The sequence below is a fragment of the Capricornis sumatraensis genome, chromosome 1 (assembly GCF_032405125.1).
Source record: "Capricornis sumatraensis isolate serow.1 chromosome 1, serow.2, whole genome shotgun sequence".
NCBI classification, from domain to species: Eukaryota; Metazoa; Chordata; class Mammalia; order Artiodactyla; family Bovidae; genus Capricornis; species Capricornis sumatraensis.
The window spans coordinates 69,155,894-69,179,253 of record NC_091069.1 but is presented as its reverse complement, the minus strand read 5'-3'; the positions used below and the strand labels follow the sequence as shown (position 1 = coordinate 69,179,253).

The 23,360-nt window shown below is 42.9% G+C and overlaps 1 protein-coding gene across 1 annotated transcript in view; it reads left to right on the top strand.

Annotated features, from left to right (window-relative positions):
* Window positions 1–3,824: 3,824 nt before the first annotated feature.
* Window positions 3,825–23,360, top strand: part of EML6 (EMAP like 6) — a 288,057-nt gene continuing 268,521 nt past the window's right edge. Inside the window, exon 1 of the mRNA XM_068970681.1 lies at window positions 3,825–4,021. Within this exon, the coding sequence (XP_068826782.1) occupies window positions 3,825–4,021 (197 nt within the window). The remainder of the gene's footprint in view (window positions 4,022–23,360) is intronic.

The window sequence follows — 23,360 nt, the reverse complement described above, 5'->3', positions numbered from 1 at the left end:
ATGCACAGATAATGACATTGTTTTACTAAAAATGGTACCTGTTCATTTCAACTATTTTTGAATAGTTAAAAAGGTACAAGCCTCACTAAATTCTAAATCTCACTGCTCCAGAAATAACTAGGTTAGGTTTTGGTGAACTGTGTTACAATATCTCTATACAGATATTTAGTTTGATGCATGGACAGATAGCCAAATGAATAGAAATAATTTCATGAGAATAGAATTATACCAGCTTATTTTTTTGATAGAGGGTTTCAACCAATTTTACTTGAGCTAATGCCAATCACAAAAGTGAAACTGAAGAATGAATGGGGAGAACTGTTTCCCTATTAAACTGATTTATTGTTCATCTCCCATCATTTTACCATTCGTCACCATTTCTGATCCTTTTGTTCACTTCTGAGTGGCTGAATATCATTGTCAGGTAGTTTTTTTGTAAGTATGGAAGCAGATACTTCTGGTGAACACCAGCATTTCTTTTCTCTTTCTTTCTCAGTAAAATATTCCCACAATGTAGTTTATAATCCTCGCCTCCCTTGCAGCTAGATACTCTCTAAATCTGGCCAATGGGATGTAAGCAGAAGTGTATGAAATTTACAGAAAATATCCATGAAGGAAGGGGATCTTGTGTTCTCCTTCCTGCTAGCTGGAATGTTAATGCTGAAGTTTGCTCTGTCATCTTAAACCACAAGGTGGAAATCTGTATTAATGTATAACAACAAGATGGGAAAAAGATGGGAAGATTCTGGGTGTCTGACAATTTCCTTAATCTGCTATACTTCCAATTGTTTTTTATGTGATAGAGAAACTTCTACCTTTTTAAATGGCTTATGTGTGTTCTTTAGCCACTCATCGTTGAAGTTCATTATAACTGTCACAAGGGCTAAAATCTGCCCTGAAGTTCTTTAAAGTCTGAGAATGTCTGCCTGTTTTTTCACACTTAATTTAGCTAGGTATAATTCTAATGTTGCACACTATCCTTCTCTATCAGCACTTATAAATACTGCTCCATTTTTTCCAGCAATGGAGATTACAGTACAGAATGAGAGGCCAGCCTGATCTCTACATCCTTCCTTCACTTTTGTTTCTGCATAGATCCTTGAGAAACATTTTCCAGGTCTTTTATAATATAAAAATTTAATTTATAAATTTTTATATTATAAAATAAAAAAATTTCAAACATACAGAAAAAGATACACAGATTAAGCAATTGCTAATATTTGCCATATTTACTTTATCTCTCCTGTGCATGCATATTTATGTGTTTGTGTGTGCATAGAGAACATATTTCTGAATCACTTGAAGGTAAGTTGTAGATTTAACATTTTTTTCCTAAATGCTTCAGGATGTGTATCCTTAGAACATGATTTTACAAAGAATATTCAGGTCTGATTTCCTTTAGGATGGACTGGTTGGATCTCCTTGCAGTCCAAGGGACTCTCAAGAGTCTTCTCCAACACCACAGTTTAAAAGCATCAATTCTTCGCCGCTCAGCTTTCTTTATAGTCCAGCTCTCACATCCGTACATGACTCGGAAAAACCATGACTTGACTAAATGGACCTTTGTTGGCAAAGTAATGTCTCTGCTTTTGAATATGCTATCTAGGTTGGTCATAACTTTCCTTCCAAGGAGTAAGCGCCTTTTAATTTCATGGCTGCAATCACCATCTGCATTGATTTTTGGAGCCCAGAAAAATAAAGTCAGCCACTGTTTCCCCATCTATTTGCCATGAAGTGATGGGACCGGATGCCATGATCTTCGTTTTCTGAATGTTGAGCTTTAAGCCAACTTTTTCACTCTCCTCTTTCACTTTCATCAAGAGGCTTAGTTCTTCACTTTCTGCCATAAGGGTGGCGTCATCTGCATATCTGAGGTTATTGATATTTCTCCCGGTATAGAGATGGTTTGGTCTTTATTCCAACTTCACTGCTTTTCTTTTTAGATATACACGCACGCGGCCCAGTAGCTCAGTCACTAGGGAACTCAGGGCGCGACCCAGAGGTTGTGCTTGGTGTGCCCGCCTCTGCTCTGCAGAATCGCAAGCACCTGGGACGTGGTTAGCGGCCTCTATGTGGCCCACTCTGGGCGCATGGAATCCTGGAATTCGTGGTTTGGCACCGCGTGTTCCCTGCCTGAGGCCTCGTGGAGCAGACTACATTTCCCAGAATGCATCGGGAGGGGGGGATGTGGGCGGTAGAGGGAGGGGGCGGACCCAGCGCTCCGGGGCGTCGCCGTTTCCAAGCGCCGAGATTTCGCCTAGTAACCCGCCAGCCTAGGTCCCCGAAAGCGGCGGTGTGGCCCCGCCCCCGGAGCCTAGAGTGGAGGAAGAACCTCTCTCCGGTGGCGTCCCAGTGACGAAGCCAGTCCTCGGTGCGGGAGGCGGGGAAAGGGGCGGGGGGCGGGCAAGCAGAGGATTTCGCTTGCTCTGTGAGATCCAGGACGTGCTGGCGGCGCCGTTTCAGAGCAGAGGTTAGAGGCGGGAGAGCTGGGATGCTCCGCAGGCGAGCCTGGATCGGGTGTGGGAGGAGTGCAGGACGCAGCCGCCGCGGCTCTGTGCGCAGGCCGGGGTGTCCCCGGGGGCTGGCATCCCTCGGGTGGGCATCGACCAATGCCTGGGACGTGTGTGCGCGTGTGGGGGGGGGGCTCGCTGTCCCCAGTGGTTCCGCGGGCGCTCCTCCCCACGCCGGGCTTAGAGACGAGACCCTTGAGCCCACAGGACCCCATAGGTATCGCAAACGTTTCCGGGGAGAGGTACACGATTTTGGTCACTTATTAATTATTTAATTTCTTCTGGACTGAGAGCGTTTGTAGGTTGTGTTTTCCTGCCTCCAGCTACAGTGTCTCAGTTTCCTCCGATTCAGAAAAAAATCTTTATGGAGCTTGCCACTGGAGTTCCTGATTAGTGAGAGCTGCTAAGTTCGTTCTGATTTTCTCGGCCAAGAGAGGGTTCATGGAAGATATAAATTCTGAATATATACACAACTAACTGGAGCGTCTAAAAGATGACCATTGCATGTTTTCCCTGGCTTAATGGGCAAACGGCAAATGTTCTTTCAAATCGTATCAGTAACCACCACCCGGCAGCATTTAGGGCATATTTCGTATCATTAAAAGGATGGATCTTTCGAGGGGGTGGGGGTCGGGGAAGAGATGGATCTGGAGAGAGAAAAGAGGAATAGTTGACAATTTGCAAAAAACTTGGTTTAGTTTGGGGATCATTTGCTTGGACTGGGTGACTTATGCAAAATATCTGTTTCTTTCTTCCTGGCTCTCGCCTCCTGGATGTAGACTGTCAGTTTCGGATCTGAGGATGGCGATGGCAAAGCTTACCGGAGTTCCTTGTCAAATTAAAGCTGTCACAGAATAAATTCCGCTGCCTGCTGCGAGGCCCCCGCCCCGCGCACTGCAAACTTCAGTGAGCGAACTGGGTAATCAGTGTTTGGATATGCAGATCCTTGATTTAAAAGGCGGGGTGACCCTCCCAAGAACCTCTCCCGGGGGCCGAAGCCCGCAGGTGCAGTGAGGCGCGCGCGCGCGCGCGCGCGGGCGAAGACGCCTAGCCCGGGGGAGAGGAAGCCGGGGCGCCCGGCGGGGTCTGGCGGCCGTGCACCGGCGGCTCGTCTCCGGCGGCGGCGGTGGATGATGGTGGCGGCCGGCGTGCTGGTCTGTGTGAGTGCGTCGCCGCGGAAATCAGCGCCCGGCGCTGCACGCTGAGCCCTTTGCAGGTCCTCCGCAGCCCGAGACTTGGCGAGGACAGACCCGGCGCGCAGGGGCCGCGGACCGGTGCGCGGGGGGCCCGGGGGGCTAGTGGGGTCGGCTTATCATGGCGGATCGGACAGCTCCCAGCTGCCAGCTCCGGCTGGAGTGGGTGTACGGGTACCGGGGTCACCAGTGCCGCAACAACCTGTACTACACCGCCGGCAAGGAGGTGGTCTACTTTGTGGCTGGGGTCGGGGTGGTTTACAACACCCGCGAGCACAGCCAAAAATTCTTCCTGGGACACAACGACGACATTATCAGGTAAGGAGGTGGCCTGGGGCGGTGTGGAGGTTGGAAGGGTGAGAAGAAGGATGACTAACTGGGATTTCGTGGAGTCAGATCTGGGCGCCCCTTGGAATAAGGAGTCTCTCTGGTACCTCAGGGAATTACAGAAGGGCTGCTGATTCTAAGGCTAGGGCAGAAGCAGGGCAAGGGTGCACGTGGGGAAGGAGAAATCTCTTTTCTCTGTTGCTCAGCAAGGCTTTTTAAATCACTAAGGAGTTAAGTGTCCTGGTGCTTTTTTAGGTGTTCATTCCTGCTACAAGTGGAAGGATCCTAGGGAGATATTAAACACTTCTCTTTCCCTCCCTTACTAGGAAAATTTAGGACCAATAACCTGAATTGTGGGTATCATCTTTGGGAGGCTCTTTAGAAGGTTGCTCAGCAAGTAAGAGGATTGAAAAAAATAATAATAAAAAAAAAACCGAAAGGAAATTTTGCTAAAGGTAATTTGGGATCTTCTTTCCAGATGCTTGGAAACTAGGAAATTTCTGCAGTGGGTGGGGAGTTTGTTCTCTAATATTTCACTTGGTAGTGACTTAGTGCCGAGAATTGTATTTATACACTAAATGGATGCTTCCACACCATCACTGAGGGTATAAAAGACTGGCAGTTTCTGTACAACAAAACCCTACCCTCCAGCCCACAGAATGACCAACATCTAGTAGTGAATGGCTTGGACTGGTGAAGACAAAACTGGATGAATAGCCATTTGAGAAGGTCCTCCTTATTAAATTGTAAAGGGATATATTTTGATTTTTGGCCCTGTCCTCTCATCTTTGGACTAGATGCATCTTTCTCCAGCCCTTGTCAGCTTCTCCTGTGACCATACAAGGTGTGGTCCAGATGCTGTTCACAGGGAATTCCTTTTCAGCCCTTGGCAGTTGGGGAAGGTTTCCACAATATGGGAGCCTCAGCCCACAGGGAAAATGACTTGCTGAGGATGGACTACAGCTGACAGAGACCGTATTTATACCTTCCAGACTTGTGTGTTCACTGATGTAGAACAACCTCCATCACATTTCAGAATATTGCCACTTGTACTCTATGTCTCATTTCATAATGAAATAAATGGTTCAGTGGCATAATGTTAGTGGTCTTAATTACTCCATGGGAAGGATGCTTTAGAAGACTCGCTTCCCCTGGCCCCGCTTTGTACTGTTGTGATTTTTCTGGAGCTGTTTTCCTCCTTAAGCCCTAAACTTGAAAGAAAATGTTACAGAAAGTAAAAAACTATATTTCTATATTAAAATATAGTGGAAAATATATGTATTAAAAATGCTGACTTTTAAAAGATGAAGATTTTAAGTACTAGGAGCTCTGCTGTTCTTGAGATTTGGTGGAACTGACTTTTAAAACTTTCTTCATGTCACATTTGATAGAAGAGCTTTCTTCTCTCCCTGCTGTGATAATGGTTGTGATTGGGGCGTTCTTACCTAGTTCTGTCCTGGAGATTTTGCTGCTGTAATTCCAAGCTGATTATTAAAGTCACAGGTGCAAATGATTAACAGTGACTCATGAAAAGGTTAGACGTTTAAAAATTAAAACCCATTATGTTTTTGCGCTTTCTTAACACAATACTTTCCATTACACCATCAAAATAAGATGTAGTCCTTTGGGGAAGGGAGAAAGTGGCAGTTAAACAGGAAATTCCCTGTGGTTAAATAATAGTAATGTGACAGTTCACTGAACTACTTTGAGGATTTGAACTCTTAATCTTAATTTTTTTCCTCTAACAGGAAAAAAAAATAGATGTACTGTGAAACTGAAGGTGGGAAAAGGGTGGAGTTGCAGTAAACCACTGTTATGACAGACTGTTGGACTAGTGGGGTTGTTGTGATATCTGACTTAGTGGAAGAAACACTCAGATTTGAAGAAAAGGTGAATGAATTTATTCATCTAACTGGATTTGCAGGGAGCTTCAATTGTTGAAAACAAAAAAAACCTGATGATTTGGTTTCTGTTTATTAAGGCAGTTATATCTGTATGCTGAATAGTGACATAGTAGCAAGGCTGCCTGCGGAGAAAGGACTAAATTTTCCATGTTATTTGGTTGGGTCTGAATATGTGTAGGAGAGCAGAGTTCTTTAATATCCATCTATGTGTTTGCACATAGGAATAAAATTAAGCCAAATAGATTAAAAAACACAAATCACAGATCATTATATAATCGGGAGCTGTAAAATTAGAGAATACAAAATATTTATGTTGTTATTTTGCTTTATCTTATATATGTAAATATCTTTATCTGGTGAAGGCAGTATATAAACCATATTTGTTTTCATCCTTAGTATATGGAACTCTTAGTACCATTTCCTTCATAATTTTATTCCCAGGAACATATTAGATGTTTGAAATTAATATTGTAAAATGTTAGGAATATTAATGTATTAACTATACATATGGAGAAGAAATTGTATTCTTTTATCTTTATAAATTTCAACTCATTTCCACAGAGCTAGTTATACTACTGATTTTCTATTTAAAATATTAATGTTTGTCATTGAATGAGGAGGACTAAAGCTAAGATTTTAGTGCAAAAATATTTGGGGTGTCTTGGAATCATGACATGAATATTAAAACTTCTAACCCTTGATTCCACCAAACAAGATAAGTAATCATCCACATAGATTTTGCATTTGTTTGAATGATATATTCATAATGCATACATTTTCTACTGCGTTATTTATTGTGTTACTTTCCCTAGAATCCTAACTAGAAAGCAGCCAAACAAATATTGATACCATGCTCCATTTTAGAAAACTGTATCATCTCTGAGATCACAATGAACTTCAATAATAATGTAGGATTTGGCAGAGCTCATTAGAGCTCAGCATATGTGTCCTCCTGATTTGAAAGACTATGTGTTTAAGTCAGATTTTTTAAAATGTTGATATGTGAAGCATAATGTGATTTATTGGATGTGGAGGCTTAGTTTTATTCTCTTGAATGATTACCCTTCAATACAGATAACAGATTAGCGGATGATGCCATATTTTAGCTCTGATAGCATTGTGATGGGAAGATGCTTAAAGCAACAGAAGCACTCAAATCGGGGCTTGAAGGCAAGGACAGTAATCGAGGCAGGAATAATTACTAACTTGGTTTCTGCTGCAGGTAGCAGACCATGACACAGAACTGGAGCAAATGAAAGAAAAGGTCATGCACAGATTTACTGTCTGTCTCCTCCCGATCATTTTCATGGTGACTCCAGTGGAGACATTTCTCCCTTATTCTGGGACCCTATTTTGTGTCTGACTAGTCCCCTGTCTCCATTTTCATTTCTCTTCTTTCCTGGCTCTCTGTTGCAAGGGAGGTTTTTCTGCAGTACCACATTAGGGGAAAGGACACTGACTTTGATTTCACACCCACTTGGGTTTGAATCCACTCTCCTGTTTACTAGCGGCATCTAGGTGAGTGACTTGACCTCTCAGGGCCTCATTTGTTTGTAAGAAAGGAATTACCAACAACTAAATTGCAGAATTTCAATTTCAAATAGGTAACTATTTGAAATAATACATGCAAATAGTTTAGTGTGGGGCCTTGCCCTTAGCTGGTGCTCAGTAAATGCTCTTAGTAACAATAGCAGTGGAGAAGGCAATGGCAACCCACTCCAGTACTCTTTCCTGGAAAATCCCATGGATGGAGGAGCCTGGTGGGCTGCCGTCCAGGGGGTTGCTAAGAATCCGACACGACTGAGCGACTTCACTTTTACGCCTTGGAGAAGGAAATGGCAACCTACTCCAGTGTTCTTGCCTGGAGAATTCCAGGGACGGGGGAGCCTGGTGGGCTGCCGTCTATGGGGTCACACAGAGTTGGACACGACTGAAGTAACTTAGCAGCAACGATAGCAGTAGTACAGTATTTAATTAAAAACACACACATACACCTGAAATAAAACAGTGATTCTTCATTGTACACAGTCTGAAGTCCAAACTCCTGAGTTTTCCTTTCTCTTTGGTGTTAACCTACCTTTATACCTTTATTTTCCGTGACTCTGTGCTTTCCTGCCTCATGCTGGAATGGTTTCTCACCCCCTTCGTCCGACTCTTCCCAGTCCCTTTCCCCAGTGGCATAGTGGTTGGGGACATGTGCTTTGGTCAAACAAATTTGATTTGAACCTAGATCTGCCACCAGCTGGGTGACGGGAAAATTTCTAAATCTTTGTGAGTCTCAACTGTCATCAATAAAATAGCTTGTCATCAGTGCAGTGGAGATTTAAAGTTATCTAACTTGTAGCTAATGGAGATAACATACAGGGTTCCTCACAGTGTTTGGCAAATAGGAAGTGGTCGCCGGCCGCAGGGAGCCTGTTTGTATCTCTGTCTTCAGTGCCCCATCCATTTCAATCTCGCTTCTCCCATGAACCCTTTTACCACCCTTGGATGAAGAAGTGCCGTGCACTCCTAAAGTTTTGCATCTTTTGTGACCAATGCTGCTCACTTGATATGTATCATTTAGTGCCATTCCTTCACTCCGAATATTTTCATTTTTAAATGTATATAAGATTCTTGAAGCTAAGAATGAATTTAATAAGCAGAACCAACATTTCCTGAGTGCATACTCAGTGCTATAATGTTGGTACTGTGGTTAGCCTCAGTTTATTGATGAGAAAACCAAGGCACAGAGAGGTTAAAGATGTTGCCCTTGGTCAATATTTAGCAGATTGTAGAATGGGATTTGGAACCCAAGTCAGTCTGATTCCAAAGCCCAGAGCTATCACTTCACTGCTTTACACACTCTTTAATTTTTCTTAGTCACTATGGTCTCTACTATTGTGCCTTGTTTCTAACCAGAACTCGGTCAGTTCATGACTCCTTGTAACTCTTGTTTTCCAGTTTTGTGCTTTACGTAAGGCTGTTTGAAGTAGATCACTAGAACTCTGTCTAGAAATGGAACCATGTTCAGGTTCATCTTAGAACATCACCACATTTGAAGCAATGACCTGAAACAGTGAACTACTGGAGATGTTAAAAAAAAGTTTTTTTTTAAAATCTCAATTGTGACATGGCTAAAATTATCTGGTACTGCAAGTACGCACAATTGCACTTGTTGAATTTGAAGAGAGAGGTGTAACAGCCATGGTTGGGCTTGGGGTGTTGGGCAAACAGATTCACATGAAGGCCTGGAGATCTGATTTCATATTCTTCAGTCCTTTGACCAGTTTGAATAAGGGAAACTTAGGGGTAACTATAAAGAATCAAACCTGTATTGAGTTGAGTGCCTGCTCTGTACCAGACACTGCATACACGCACACACACACACACAGAGGAATCCCTTCACCCACAACTCTGAGAGCCTTAATTTTACAGGTACAGCTCAGAGAGGGAAAGAGATTTAAGCAGTCGCTCATCCTCCGTTCATCGGATCTCACTTGCTTGTTCACTGGCATGATCATGTAATGAAAGGGCTCAGTTGGTAAAGAATCTGCCTGCAGTGCAGGAGACCAGGCTTGATTCCTGGGTTGGGAAGATCCCCTGGAGAAGGAAATGGCAACCCACTCCAGTATACTTGCCTGGAGAACCCCATGGATAGAGGAGCCTGGCGGGCTGCAGTCCATGGGGTTGCAAGAGTTGGACACGACTTAGCGACTAAAGCACCTATGGTCTGTTCATAAATGATTTTACTGTTATTCTTGTTAATAAGCTATCAGTCTGGTGATTTTTATTAAGATTTATTTATTCTCTAAACTGGGTAAATTTTACTTTTTCATTTACTTTTTAATCAAAAACTAGTATCTAGAATATACCAGGTGCAGCATTGAGCATGACCAAGTTCTTGCCCCCGTTCTGATGGAGGAGGCCAACAATGAATGAACAAGACAGCAAGGTGAATACAGATTGTGCTAAGTACTAAGGAGGGAATGACCATAGAGGGGAACTAGGTCAAGAAGGCTGTGGGAGCTACTTTAGATAAGGTGTCCAGAGCAGCGCTCTAAGGAGATGGTGTTTAAGCTGAAATCTGAAGGATGAGAAGGGGCAGGTAAGTGAAGATGTGATGGAGAAGAGAGGTTACGTGCAAAGGTACCAGGATGGGAAAGAACCTGGTATGGCCGGAATTCTGGTCTAGATATCCAGAGAAAGACCAAGGTCATAGTAATTCTCATCCAGGTCATTAATGCCTCATGGGTTTTGCCACCATATGTCCTAGATTTCCCAGGACACTCACAAATATTCCATTCAGTTATTGTTATGAGTATACTTGCTCATATCATATCATAGATCCCTTTTAATTCAGAATATATGACCATGGTTTTATTTTTAAAATATGGCTGCTATATAATGGGTCACAGCTTGAAAAACATGACCCTGGAGTATGCTCTCTCATAAAGAATTATATAGGCCCTACCACCAGTGGTCCACAAGAATGTAGATTATACTGTGGTAAGTGAAACCTATTCCATGGCAGCATCTTTGGGCAGGGCTGTCCTAGAGGCTCTCCTACCTGCAAGGAGGTGGTTCTGGACACCTTTGTGATGTAGGTGATGTATTTGCCACCAAACAAGAAAAAGGAAGCTGCTGGGAGGGTTTACTTTGCTGGCTTTGCTTCTGGGACTGACTCCTTCCCCAGGAGGCAGAGCCATATGGAAAGCCATCCTTTAGCCAGCAGACTACACATCTTCAGCCGTCAGCCTCCTCTTATAGGTTTAACTTGATTTGTCATATGTGGATTGGTCTTAAATGTAATTAAAGTCCTTGACAGCAAACAGTTCTTTGCAAATATCATTGTGCATAGGAGTCACCCAGGCACATGTAGCTGAGTAAGCCTGGTGTGAGGCCTGACATCCTGCATTTCTAACCAGCTCCCATCAGTTGATGTTGATGCTGCTAGTCTACTGTGCAGCAAGATGTTCGGGACCTCATTCACGTGTTTCAGAGCTCAATAGATCAGTGGTTTGTTTTTTTCAACCTAGAAGATATTGCTAGCTTGTGAAATAGATTTTTAAATATATATTTATATGACTCATTTATTAAATTCTTAAATTAACAGAATCAATTTTTTCATTAAGTTGTCACCTAGTCTAGTGTTCTTTCTTCTCAGAAAAAAACAAGCAAGAATTGGTTGGAACAAGTTAAGGAGATGGCTAGTGTGTCCCTGTGGGCAGTGGAAGAGTGTGTCCACAGCCTTTGTGTAGACATGTTTTTGTCTCTTGAGTATATTTCACCTAGGAGTGGAGTTGCTATATCATATGGTAACTCTAAGTTTAACTTCCTGAAGTACTGCCAAGTTGTTTTCCAGACAATCCCATCAGCAGCATATGAGATTCTCAGTGACACCATATCCTTGCCAGCACTTGTTACTGTCTTTTTGATTATAGCCACCCTGTGGGTGAGAAGTGGTATCTTGTTGTGCTTTTAATTTGCATTCCCTAAGAACTGATTATACTGATTACTTTTTCATAAATTTTTGACCGTTTGTGTACCTTCTTTGCAGGAAATGTCTGCTCAGATCCTTTGCCCATTTTAATTGCCTTGTTTGTTTTTTATTGTTGTAAGAGTTCTTTATATATTCTGAATGTAAGCCTCTTATCTAATATATTATTTTCAAGTATTTTCTCCCATTCAGTAAGCTGTCTCTTCACTTTTTTGATGATGTCCTTTGAAACACAAAAGTTTAAGATTCTGATGATGTCCAGTTTGTCTTTGATGATGTCTACTTTATCCAGCTTCTTTTTCTCTTGTCACTTATACTTTCAGTGTTATATCTAAGAAACCGTCACCTAATCCAAGGTCATGAAGATTTATTTCTGTTTTCTTCTTAAGAGTTTTATAGTTAAAGCTTTGACATTTAGACAGATAATCCATTTTGATTTAAATTTTATACATGGTGTGAGATGGAGGGTCCAACTTCTTTTTTTTGCAAGCGGATATCCTGTGGTCTCAACACCATTTGTTGAGAAGACTTCTTTTTCCATTGAATTGTGTTGGATGCCTATAGCCTTTGACCTTCCATACCAGGCAGCCCATTCCTCTCATACGGAAGATACTGAACATTTGGGGACCCAGAAACAAGCAATCATTAAAAAGATTAACCTAGAAATGACAGAAATTTGAGGCTTTGGTTACCATTCTGCATTTGTAGAGATGCTGTTATATCCTATGAAAGATATGTAGCTTTTTATATATTTAAACAGTATAACTGTTTATACATTGAGGAGTCGGTGCAGTTTTTAGCAACTGCTGGTTTAAGGACCAGCAGCAATCTATATGTTGACTTTGTTTACTTCCAGAGATCCTGAGTTTTGAAAATGAAGTCATAGTCTTCAGTCTTGCTGTTGGAGACAGACTTACTGAGACCTACCTACTGAGGCAGCTGAGTAGGTAGAGTTTGTCAGGAAAACAAAGGGAGTGGTCAGACCTCTTGACCTTGACCTCTTTACCAGTTCACCCGTTTCTTCTCTTAATGGGAGGCAGACACGTGGATGGCCTCAGCCTAGGAGTTGAAGGATTCTAGGATTGCCCACTAATTCTCTGCCGTTCCCCTTCCCATCAGCGTGAAGGAGGGGAGTGGCAGGCCAGCTCTGCCTCCCTGAGAGGAAAGATGCTTTCTTTGGACGGGTAGTACATATATAGGCTGGTCCGAGAATTGTTCTGAGGTTTTTGAGAATTCTTGTTTAGTTTACATATTGTTTAATAATGTCACTAAAACATTTTTCTGTGTTCATTATGAATTGATTTTATGGGTAAGAGTAAAATAAGATCCACCAGTGATGAGATGCCTTCTAAATAAGAGATCATCAGTTGCAAGAGACTGAAATTTTCTCAAAAGAAGAGTTAAGGAGGGGATCACAAGGTGAGAAGAAAATCTTTTGATACTCAGTTATAGAGTTATATTGCTGGCCTCTCATACACTGCACAGTTATCAGGCGGCTAGTCTTTTCCTGTTTCTTTCTCTTGCAAGCATGTATCACAGGAAATCACATCTCTGCTTCTCTCTGGATAAAATGTGCTTTGATTTTCTCTTGACTGCAGACTGGCTTCTTAACTGAGTGATCCATTTTACACATCGCTGTCCCCCCAAAAAGCCATCTTAACCTCCTCACTGTACTAGATTATGCAGCTTGGCCCTACAAAACCAATTGATTAGATCTTGTGAGCCTGAATTCCAGAGTTCCAGGAAAGAGAATCTGATTGGCCACACCGGGTTGGCAGGGTCAGGATATCTACCAATTCAATCAGCTGTAGCCTGGAAGGTGGGCCTAGGTTTCAAAGGGCTGTCCTTTTAAGGAAGATTGTCTAATAAGAGAGATATAGACTGAGAAAGAATGAATGGCAACTCCACTGTAGGAGGTGGATTAGAAGAGGAGGTAGCAAATGGGTTTTTGGAGCAGAACAGTGATGAAAAGTACTGAGCTGAGTCAAGAAGAAGTCAGGAAAATGATACTAAGTTTTAAAAACAAAATTCTGGTGACTGTGAATACATCATGGAATTTTTAGTTCTTGTAACAGGCCATGGAGGATGTCCCTGGGAAATACTGGCCATTGGCTGATGACCAGTCTTGGGGGGCTAGGTGTACATCAAGCATCCGTCTACTGGGGTGCCAGTGCTCCTGCTAAGAGTGCTCACTCTCCACTGGGGTCTGGTGGTAGGGCTGGAGGAAGAGGGGAGCATGTAGGAATAAGGGCTGATGGTAGCATGTACCAGAAAGATGGCCTGACGGCACACACAGGAGGCTTCCTGGAGCTAGTTCAGACACCTCAGCTGAGGCAGGTGAGGCTTGGGGCAGCAGCTGTTTACCTGCTGGTGAAGATCTATTTCCATGCTTTACCTGGCACAGATACTGGTGCATCCCTGCTGATCACCAGCCTTGGTGATGAGTGAACCCTGAATGATTTACTGAGCTTGGCCATCTAACAGACACTGAAAAAGAATCTTCCTCAAGCCAGACTTAAAATCTACCTAAGGTTCCCCATTACCAGCAGGACAAGTATCAAGCTTACCCATGCTCGTTCAGAGTAGTCTCCTAGGACGATTATGATCGGTTCCTCGCTCTTCCTCCAGCTTGGTGTCTCTCCCTCTGCTAACATCCTCAGGCCACATCAAACTCCTTGCAGTTACCTGGACCCAGTACCTTATTTTGTGTGTCCTCAGCCTAGCGCACACCACTGACTGCCTGAAATGACCCGTCCCTTGTCCACACATGCACTGTTTTTCTTCTTTCAGTCTCAGTGCAGTATCATCACCCCCTGCAGCCGTACCTTGGCAGCCGGACTCTTTAGGCCATTCTTTCTCTGTGCATCCAGGCCACCACGCAAGGACCTCCCCGCTAGACTCACTGCACTCATGGTTTTGCATTTGTTGACCTACCCCTCTCCCCACCTGATACAAGTTCCATGTGTCCCCTGCCTAGCACCTGTTGTGGACATAGTGAGTGCTTCATGTATTGTTAGTTGTTGTTAGTTCTTCTTATCCCAAATTATTTAGAAGGAGAAAGGTATGACAAGGGGGATGAGATTTCTATAGATCTCGTTCTGTACATACTTTCTAAAAATACTAATATATTCTCATTTGGCACTTAGAAGCAGGATTTTCAGAATCTTCATGACCTCAAGCTAATCATGAATAAACGTGAATATGAATTGAAGGACAGTCTACATTACAACTGGCCTGTACTTTGCAAAAAAAAAAAAAAAAAAACACCCAAAACTTATTCTCATAAAAGACACAAGGAAGTAAGGGACTGTTCCAGTTTAAAGGAGACTAAAAGGATAGAAGTAAATGTAATATGTGATCCTAGATTGGGGTGGTTAGTTGTTGTTCAGTTGCTAAGTCGTGTCTGACTCTTTGCAACCCCATGGACTGCAGGACGCCAGTCTTCCCTGTCCTTCACCACCTCCCTGAGTTTGCTCAAACTCATGTCCATCTAGTCACTGGTGCCGTCCAACCATCTCATCCTCTGTCGCCCCCTTCTCCTCCTGCCCTCAATCTTTCCCAACATCAGGGTCTTTTCCAATGAGTCGGCTCTTCACATCAGGTGGTCAAAGTACTGGAGCTTCAATTTCAGCATCGGTCCTTCCAATAAATATTCAGGGTTGGTTGAGGTGGTTAGGGATTGCTATAAGTGACAGTATTGGGACAATGGGTGAAATTTGAACACGGAAGTATGTTAGGAAAGAGCACTGTGTTTACATTAAAATTCTGAATTTGATTGTAGCAGTGCAGTTACGTAAGGGAAGGTTCTTGTCTTAGGAGAAATGGGCTAGGATGTTTAGAAGTGAAGTGTTATGGAGCTGCAGACAACAGTAATGAGGTGTCTGTGTGTGTGTGTATGTTTGTGTTTCTCATGGCATCTTTTCTCTCCTCTTAACCGCTGCTTCCTTCCTGCTTACATCCTTGCCTCTCCCATCTTATTCTCAACACAGAAGCCAGTTGATCTTGCTGCAACATAAGTCAAGTCATGTTAATTCTTGCTCAGAACTCTGAGAGCAAGCGTAGAAGTCCTTATAATGGCCTCTAAGCCAGAAATGGTATGGACCTAACAGAAGCATAAGATATTAAGTAGAGGTGGCAAGAATACACAGAACTATACAAAAAAGATCTTAACGACCCAGATAATCATGATGGTGTGGTCACGCACCTAGAGCCAGACATCCTGGAATATGAAGTCAAGTGGGCCTCAGAAAGCATCACTATGAACAGAGCTAGTGGAGGTGATGGAATTCCAATTGAGCTATTTCAAACCCTGGAAGATGATGCTGTGAAAGTGCTGCACTCAATATGCCAGCAAATTTGGAAAACTCAGCAGTGGCCACAGGACTGGAAAAGGTCACTTTTCACTCCAGTCCCTAGGAAAGGCAATGCCAAAGAATGCTCAAACTACCACACAATTGCACTCATCTCACACGCTAATAAAGTAATGCTCAAAATTCTCCAAGCCAGGCTTCAGCAATATGTGAACCGTGAATTTCCAGATGTTCAAGCTGGTTTTAGAAAAGGCAGAGGAACCAGAGATCAAATTGCCAACATCCGCTGGATCATGGAAAAAGCAAGAGAGTTCCAGAAAAACATCTATATCTGCTTTATTGACTATGCCAAAGCCTTTGACTGTGTGGATCACAATCAACTGTGGAAAATTCTGAAAGAGGTGGGAATACCAGAACCACCTGCCCTGCCTCTTGAGAAACCTGTATGCAGGTCAGGAAGCAACAGTTAGAACTGGACATGGAACAACAGACTGGTTCCAAATAGGAAAAGGAGTACATCAAGGCTGTATATTATCACCCTGCTTATTTAACTTCTATGCAGAGTACATCATGAGAAATGCTGGGGCTGGAAGAAACACAAGCTGGAATCAAGATTGCCAGGAGAAATATCAGTCACCTCAGATATGCAGATGACACCACCCTTATGGCAGAAAGTGAAGAGGAGCTAAAGACCCTCTTGATGAAAGTGAAAGAGGAGAGTGAAAAAGTTGGCTTAAAGCTCAACATTCAGAAAACTAAGATCATGGCATCTGGTCCCATCACTTCATGGCAAATAGATGGGGAAACAGTGGAAATAATGTCAGACTTTTTTTGGGGCTCCAAAATCACTTCATATGGTGATTTCAGCCATGAAATTAAAAGATGCTTACTTCTTGGAAGGAAAGTTATGACCAACCTAGATAGTATATTCAAAAGCAGAGACATTACTTTGCCAGCAAAGATCCGTCTAGTCAAGGCTATGGTTTTTCCAGTGGTCATGTATGGATGTGAGAGTTGGACTGTGAAGAAGGCTGAGCACCGAAGAATCGATGCTTTTGAACTGTGGTGTTGGAGAAGACTCTTGAGAGTCCCTTGGACTGCAAGGAGATCCAACCAGTCCATTCTAAAGGAGATCAGTCCTGGGTGTTCTTTGGAAGGAATGATGCTAAAGCTGAAACTCCAGTACTTTCACCACTCATGCGAAGAGTTGACTCATTGGAAAAGACTCTGATGCTGGGAGGGATTGGGGGCAAGAGGAGAAGGGGACAGAAGAAGGGGGCAGAAGATGAGATGGCTGGATGGCATCACCGACTTGATGAACATGGGTTTGAGTGAACTCCGGGAGTTGGTGATGGACAGGGAAGCCTGGCGTGCTGCATTCATGGGGTCGCAACGAGTTGGACACGACTGAGTGACTGAACGGAACTGAGGCCTCTTTGGGGATTTGACCTTCTGTTACCTGCATGATCTAATCTATTTCCTCCCCATCCCTTGCTCCACTTCAGCCACACTGGCCTCCCAGTTGGAATGCCCAGGTACCCTACTACCCCGAGGCCTTTGCACTTTCCCTCTGTCTAGCTTCTCCTTCTTCTAGACATTACATGACTTCACTCAGCTCCATTGGGCCCCTGCTCAAGGTCATTTTCTCAGTGAGGCCTTCTTGGCTACCCTATTTAAAATGTAGACTCCTCCCCAACACACTCCTTATTACTCATCCCTGTTTCATGTTTCCCCTTAGTTCTTTTTTGTTTTGAACCTTGTTGACTCTCTTCACTAGAATATGAGCTCTGTGTGGGCAGAGTTTTTTGTTTGCTGTCCTGCCTACAGTGCCCAAAATGATGCCTGGTATGTAGAAGACACTGAATAAGTATTTATTGAATGAATAAATGAATGACTAGTATATGTTCACTTTTGTTTGTTTTGAGATCACCTCCTTGGAATTTCTGCTTAGAACAGGATTTTTTGAAGGGGTTGCCTTTCACAGACTGTGAAGCTTATGGATCCTATCTCTGAATAGTAGGTTTCTTTGTTCTGGTTTGTCCTTTTACCAAAGTATAATCTAGATACAGAAAAGTGTACATATCATAGTGTACAGCTGGATCAATTCTCACAACCCCAGTGCACCTGTAACCCTCACTTACATCAAGAAATAGAACCTTACCAGCACCACAGAGACCCCTGAGCACCTCCTTTCCGTCAGAGTCCCCCCCTGCAAACGTAACCTCTATGCTGACTTTTAACAGTGTAGATTAGTGTTGCCTGGTGTTGCACCTTTAAAAGGAATGGTACAGTGTGCATTTTTGTGTGTGTCTGGCTACTTTCAATCAACATTATAAGATTTGTCTCTGCTTCTACATGTTTATTCTCAGTTTCACATTTTCCATTGTGTAGAAATATAGTTTATCCATTCTACTGTAGGTGGGCATTTGGGTGACTTCTGGTTTCTTTTGACTACTATTAACAGTCTAGTACAAGTGAATGTATTTCTGGGATATTTCTGGGGCGTGGGATACACACATGATCAGTTTTTCTGGGCGCTGCCAGACCCTTTTCCAAAGTGGATAAATCAATTTAGACTCCCACTATCATGGAATTACCTAATGCAGAAAATAAAGTACATAAATGCATAATATAAAATACATAAATAGAATTGGAAAGAAATTTATTTATTTTGAAATACAGTTGGAAAAATATTGTAATATGTCATGATATATGTGCTTCTTTATTAACTTTATTAACTCATGCAATTAAAGTTCTAGCAGTTTTAATAATTATTGTAAATTCAGAGTAGTAATGGGTATACATGATGTTTGAAAAATCTGTAACAACTGTAATATTATATGAAAATATCTGTGATTTTATTGATCTCAAGGTCACAGGTACTACTATAGTTTGTTGCCTACATTTTGAATGATAGGAAATACTAAAGCCTGCTACAAGTTAGTGAAAAATAAAGACTTTTAGTAACTTTTAGTCCATCTAAACACATAAACCCTTCTGAATTCTATTAAGGAGTTCATGGGCTGTAAGTTAAGAACCTCTTGATTAGAGGGAAAAAAATGATTTACAACAAATATTTCTTACGTGTCTACTGTGTGTCATGTGGGCTTCCCTGGTGGCTCAGTTGTAAAGACTTCGCCTGCCAATGTAGGAGACAGAAATGGCAAGAAGGAAGGAAGTGGCAACCCATTCCAGTATTCGTGCCTGGGAAATTCCATGGACAGAGGAGCCTGATGGGCTACAGTCCACGGGTTGCAATAGAGTTGGACACGACTTAGTGACTAAACAAAACAGCAAATTTCTCATGTACTGTGCCAGACACTGGGGACCCAACAGTGAGTAATATGCATCTCTTCTCAAGGAACTTATAATTATGAAGGCAATATTCATAAATAAGTTAGCAGCTGGGTCTATGTGTTCAGGTCTGTGATAGCCCACGGCATATACCTAACCCATATGTGGGAGTGGATGGTGGTCAGAGAAGGTTTTCTGGAGAAAGGAGCATCATTAGATTTAGGCTCTGTTTTGATTACTCTGCCTACGGTGTGAATGATGAATTGTTGGAGAGAAAGTCTGGAGGCACTTAAAGTAATCCATATATGAGGTCATTATGATGGTATGCAAAGAAAGCAATGAGTGTGTTCTGGAGACTCTGAATTCCTGCTGACTGATCCTGCTGGTGATAGAGGAGAAGGAAGGTGTAAGGTTAACAGTCAACTGGCTGGATGGCAGTTATCATTCGCTGAAGCCGAATGAGGAGCAGGTTCAGGACCAGGGAATGATGAATTCAGCCTTGAACACATATAGATTGAAGTGTTTGTGGAACATCCAAGAGGTGATTTTATGTTTATGTGAGTCTCTCGCTCAGGACAAGGAGCCTGGCAGGCTACAGTCCATGGGATTGCAAGGAGTCAGACACGACTGAAAGAGTGACACTTTCACTTTCCTGCTCAGGAGAGAGCCTCATGAGCTTCAGAGAGCATGTGGGAGTAGATATGATAACCCAGAGAGCACGTAGAGGAAGAAGAGGCCAGGCTTAGGATTTTGGGGAAGATCAGCTTTCAGGTGATCAGTAAATAATGATGCATGTGAATGATGTGAATAGTCACAGCGATAGGAGGAGAGCGGAGTGCCTGGAGGCCGAGAGCAGAGGCAGTGTCAAGGAGACCCTCAGTAGTATCACTGGAGTACAGCACAGTAAGTCTAGAAACGGGCCCTGCGGATTCAGCAAGGAGAAGATAGTTGATGAGTTCCTTTTACTACAGAAACACTGGGAATGGTTGTTTTCCTCTGGGTTGTAGTTTCATCTGGGTTTTAAGCATTCTCTTATAGCAGTTAGAATTCCAAGGGCCATTTCCTTTTAGCTTTACTTTTCTTCTTGCCTCTGTTTTATACATTTCACTCCCGCTCCAGTGACTTTTATGCTGCACCGGTAGTAAGCAGTCATTGCGGCTTAATGACTTATCTCTAACAAACTCTAGCTCTTTTAAAAAAAAAATATGAGAGATATGATTATAGACATTGCTTCTTGATAGAAAGCCTTTCCAGGTCTACTATTTTGCATAAGTAGATATGAGTGCACTCACTTTAGCCAGGCCGTGTTTGTCTATGTGGGAACCTGCCTGCTGACAATGAATTCATGTCATCTTTCTTGCCTTGGATAATACTCAAGTTTTAGTCCATATGATAAAATATGATGGAAGAGATATAAATTCTATAATGTTTCATAATTATTTTCTTCCCAGAATGTCACTTGGATTTTTATACAAATTATAGGAGATAAGTGGGAAGGTGATCAATGAAATAAGCCTGTGTTCAGCACTGTCTGTGTAAATGGCAGTGTTAACAGGTCACAGCAATAATAGTTCTCCAGGCAGGAAGCCTCGAGTGCCTGTTACTCTCTCCTCTTTCATCTCCGTTATCCATCAGCCCCAAGTCCAGTTGATCACATCGTCTCTGTCTTGCTGCTTCCACCCTAGTTCACACCCCTGCTACTTCACACCTGGTCCAACCCATGTCAGGACAGTTTTGGTAGCTTCTTAACTAGTGCCTTTACCACCACTCCTCTAGTCAATCTTCTGTTTGAAAATCTGCCTAAACTTAAAAATAATGCAGATTTATGAGCCTGTTCCTTAAGATTCTGCTTCGGTAGGCCCAGCTATGAGTACCCAAAGTCTATATTTTAAAGAAAATTTTCACTGAAATACAGATAATGTGTATGTGTGTATATATATATATAATGCACCCACACACTCACTTTCCTTGCTCTGCCCACCGAGAGGACTGAATAACAGTGACTAGCAGGCGCACACCTAGCTCCCAGAACTTGTTTCTAAATACCATTTGCCACAGCAAAGAATTAGAACTCCTTATAAAAAGGGCTGATTCTAGGCCTGGGGCAGGGACAATGCAAGATGCGTCTGAAACGGAAAGTATAGCAGTGCTCAGAAAATAAGGGAAGTTGTTAAAATGACATAAGAGCCAGCTTGAAGGGACCACCACCGGTCACACCTGGGATAATCTGAGCATTAATTATAATCCATTGAATAAAATTAAAAACCCATGTATCTGTAGTGATATAAAAAAGTAATGGGAAGAAGAGAAGGCTCTCCATTGAGTAGAACATAAACTATTAAATGCAGATGGAACGATGGAGTTAGAAAATCAACAGATGATGTAACTAGCAAGTTGAAGAACATGATCCTTACATAGTACTTTGCCTCGAGATACTTATTACTTACAGTGGACAAGCAATAAGTACTATGGACAAACCTGGCAGACACCCCCTTAACCAAATGAGCAAGCATTCACAACAGTGGAACAAACCAAGTCATTAGAAACAAAAAGCTTCCCCAAGTGGTCCTGGATTCCAGAATTGCTGCAGTGGGCTAGCATTGGAATTAGCCTTTGAAACTACAGATTTGATCTATCTCTGTCTTGCTTCAAAACTCCTGCCAGCTCTATTACTTTTGGAAAGGGCTTCAGATGCTCAGGCCTGGCCCCACCCTACCTTCCTTCCATCCTCTCCTAGCACGGCTCTGTTCCCCACTTTCCTTACTGTTCCTCTCACCACACCATACCCTTTGCAGTGACCCAAATGGTTTCATCTCTCTGTGACTGCACACGACCCTGCTGCTTAGACAGCCTTCCCTGGTCTGTCGAGTAGGTTCATGTTGTCCAAGAGGCAGCTCCAGCACACCATCTTGTGCAGCCCTTCATGATTCCTTGAGGAAGAACTAGTGTCTCTCTCTTCAGGACACCTGCAGCACTTTCTCCATATCTCTCGCATAACGCTTCTCACGTTATGCTGTGGTTTTCCGTTTGTGTATTTCTTTACCCCACCCACCCAGCATACTGGAGGCACTTTGTGTGGTGGAAAGAACTAGGACTTCAGAGCCAGCAGACCTACATTTGAATCTGATTCTACCACTTCTTAGTTTTTATCTAGCCACACCCAGCGTCTTCTTCTAGATGTATTGATGGGTTATTAGAAGAATCCAGTTAAATAAAGCACATAAGGAGCTTTACAAAATGAGTTTAAAAGAAATAAAGGGGAAAACCCAAAGAAACTGACCTCACTAGGCCCTGAATAAGTTTTTTTAAAAATATATTGATACATAACAAATATTTTGCATGTATACATTTTTCCCCTGTAATCCTACAGAATTTCAAAGGTGTAGTTCCATAGGTGGTACTTGACACACCCCATATTTGAACCCATCTGACTCCAAAGTCATGTTCTTTCTGTTATGTGGGACTATAAACCAGAAGGGAGAGACAGACAGTCACAGTCACAATTACAGAGTCACAGTTAAATGTTAAGCCAGAGTCACAGGCTCCAACCCCTTCGGGGAAGTTGTAGTCTCTAAGCCATTCACTGGGGTAGGGGGCGGGCATGGTGGTCAGAGAAGATAGTTGAATGGAGATCCCGATTAGATGGCCTCTTGTATGAGTGGTTGCCAGAAGAGGTGAGAGTCTTCTCACAGATATTGATTGAATGTCCACCAGAGACCATCATGGTCCTCGTCATATGTGTGAGATTTAAGGAGAGCATGAGGAGTGAGAAGGATGAGAGCTAAGATAGAAGCCTGGGATACATCCTTACCTTTACATTCTGGAGCACAAAGCGGGCTGAGAAGGGGCAGAGCCGCGGAAAGAGCTGCAGAAGTGCAGGGCCACGGAAGAGAAGAGGGCAGCAGATGCCTGTCTTTCTGTGTTCCGGGTGGTGAGGGCTGCTAGAGGGGCTCCACTGTGGAACCCAGCAAAGCGAGGGGCCTGGCCTGGGACTCAAAGAGGTCCCGGGAAGAGCACTTTCATTCTGGTCATGTGGGGGCAGAATTCAGATTGCTGAAACAATGAGTAAGAGTCAAATATGGGGGCGGCAGGAAAGTGTAGACTAATTAGGGCAATACTCCCATGGACTTCGGCAAAATGCTTCCTGAGATCCGGAAGACTTAAGAGTCATCTTGCTCATAGGCACCTATTCTGGGAGATTAAGCATCCCCAGGGTGCCATCTGTTTCAGTGGGGGATATTGAACAAAAATGCCAGTTGACCACCAGCTGTCTTCCTCCCCAAAGCATCCTTAACCGAGACGTATCTGATTTCATGGAGCCACAATTCAGAGGTTGAAAATCT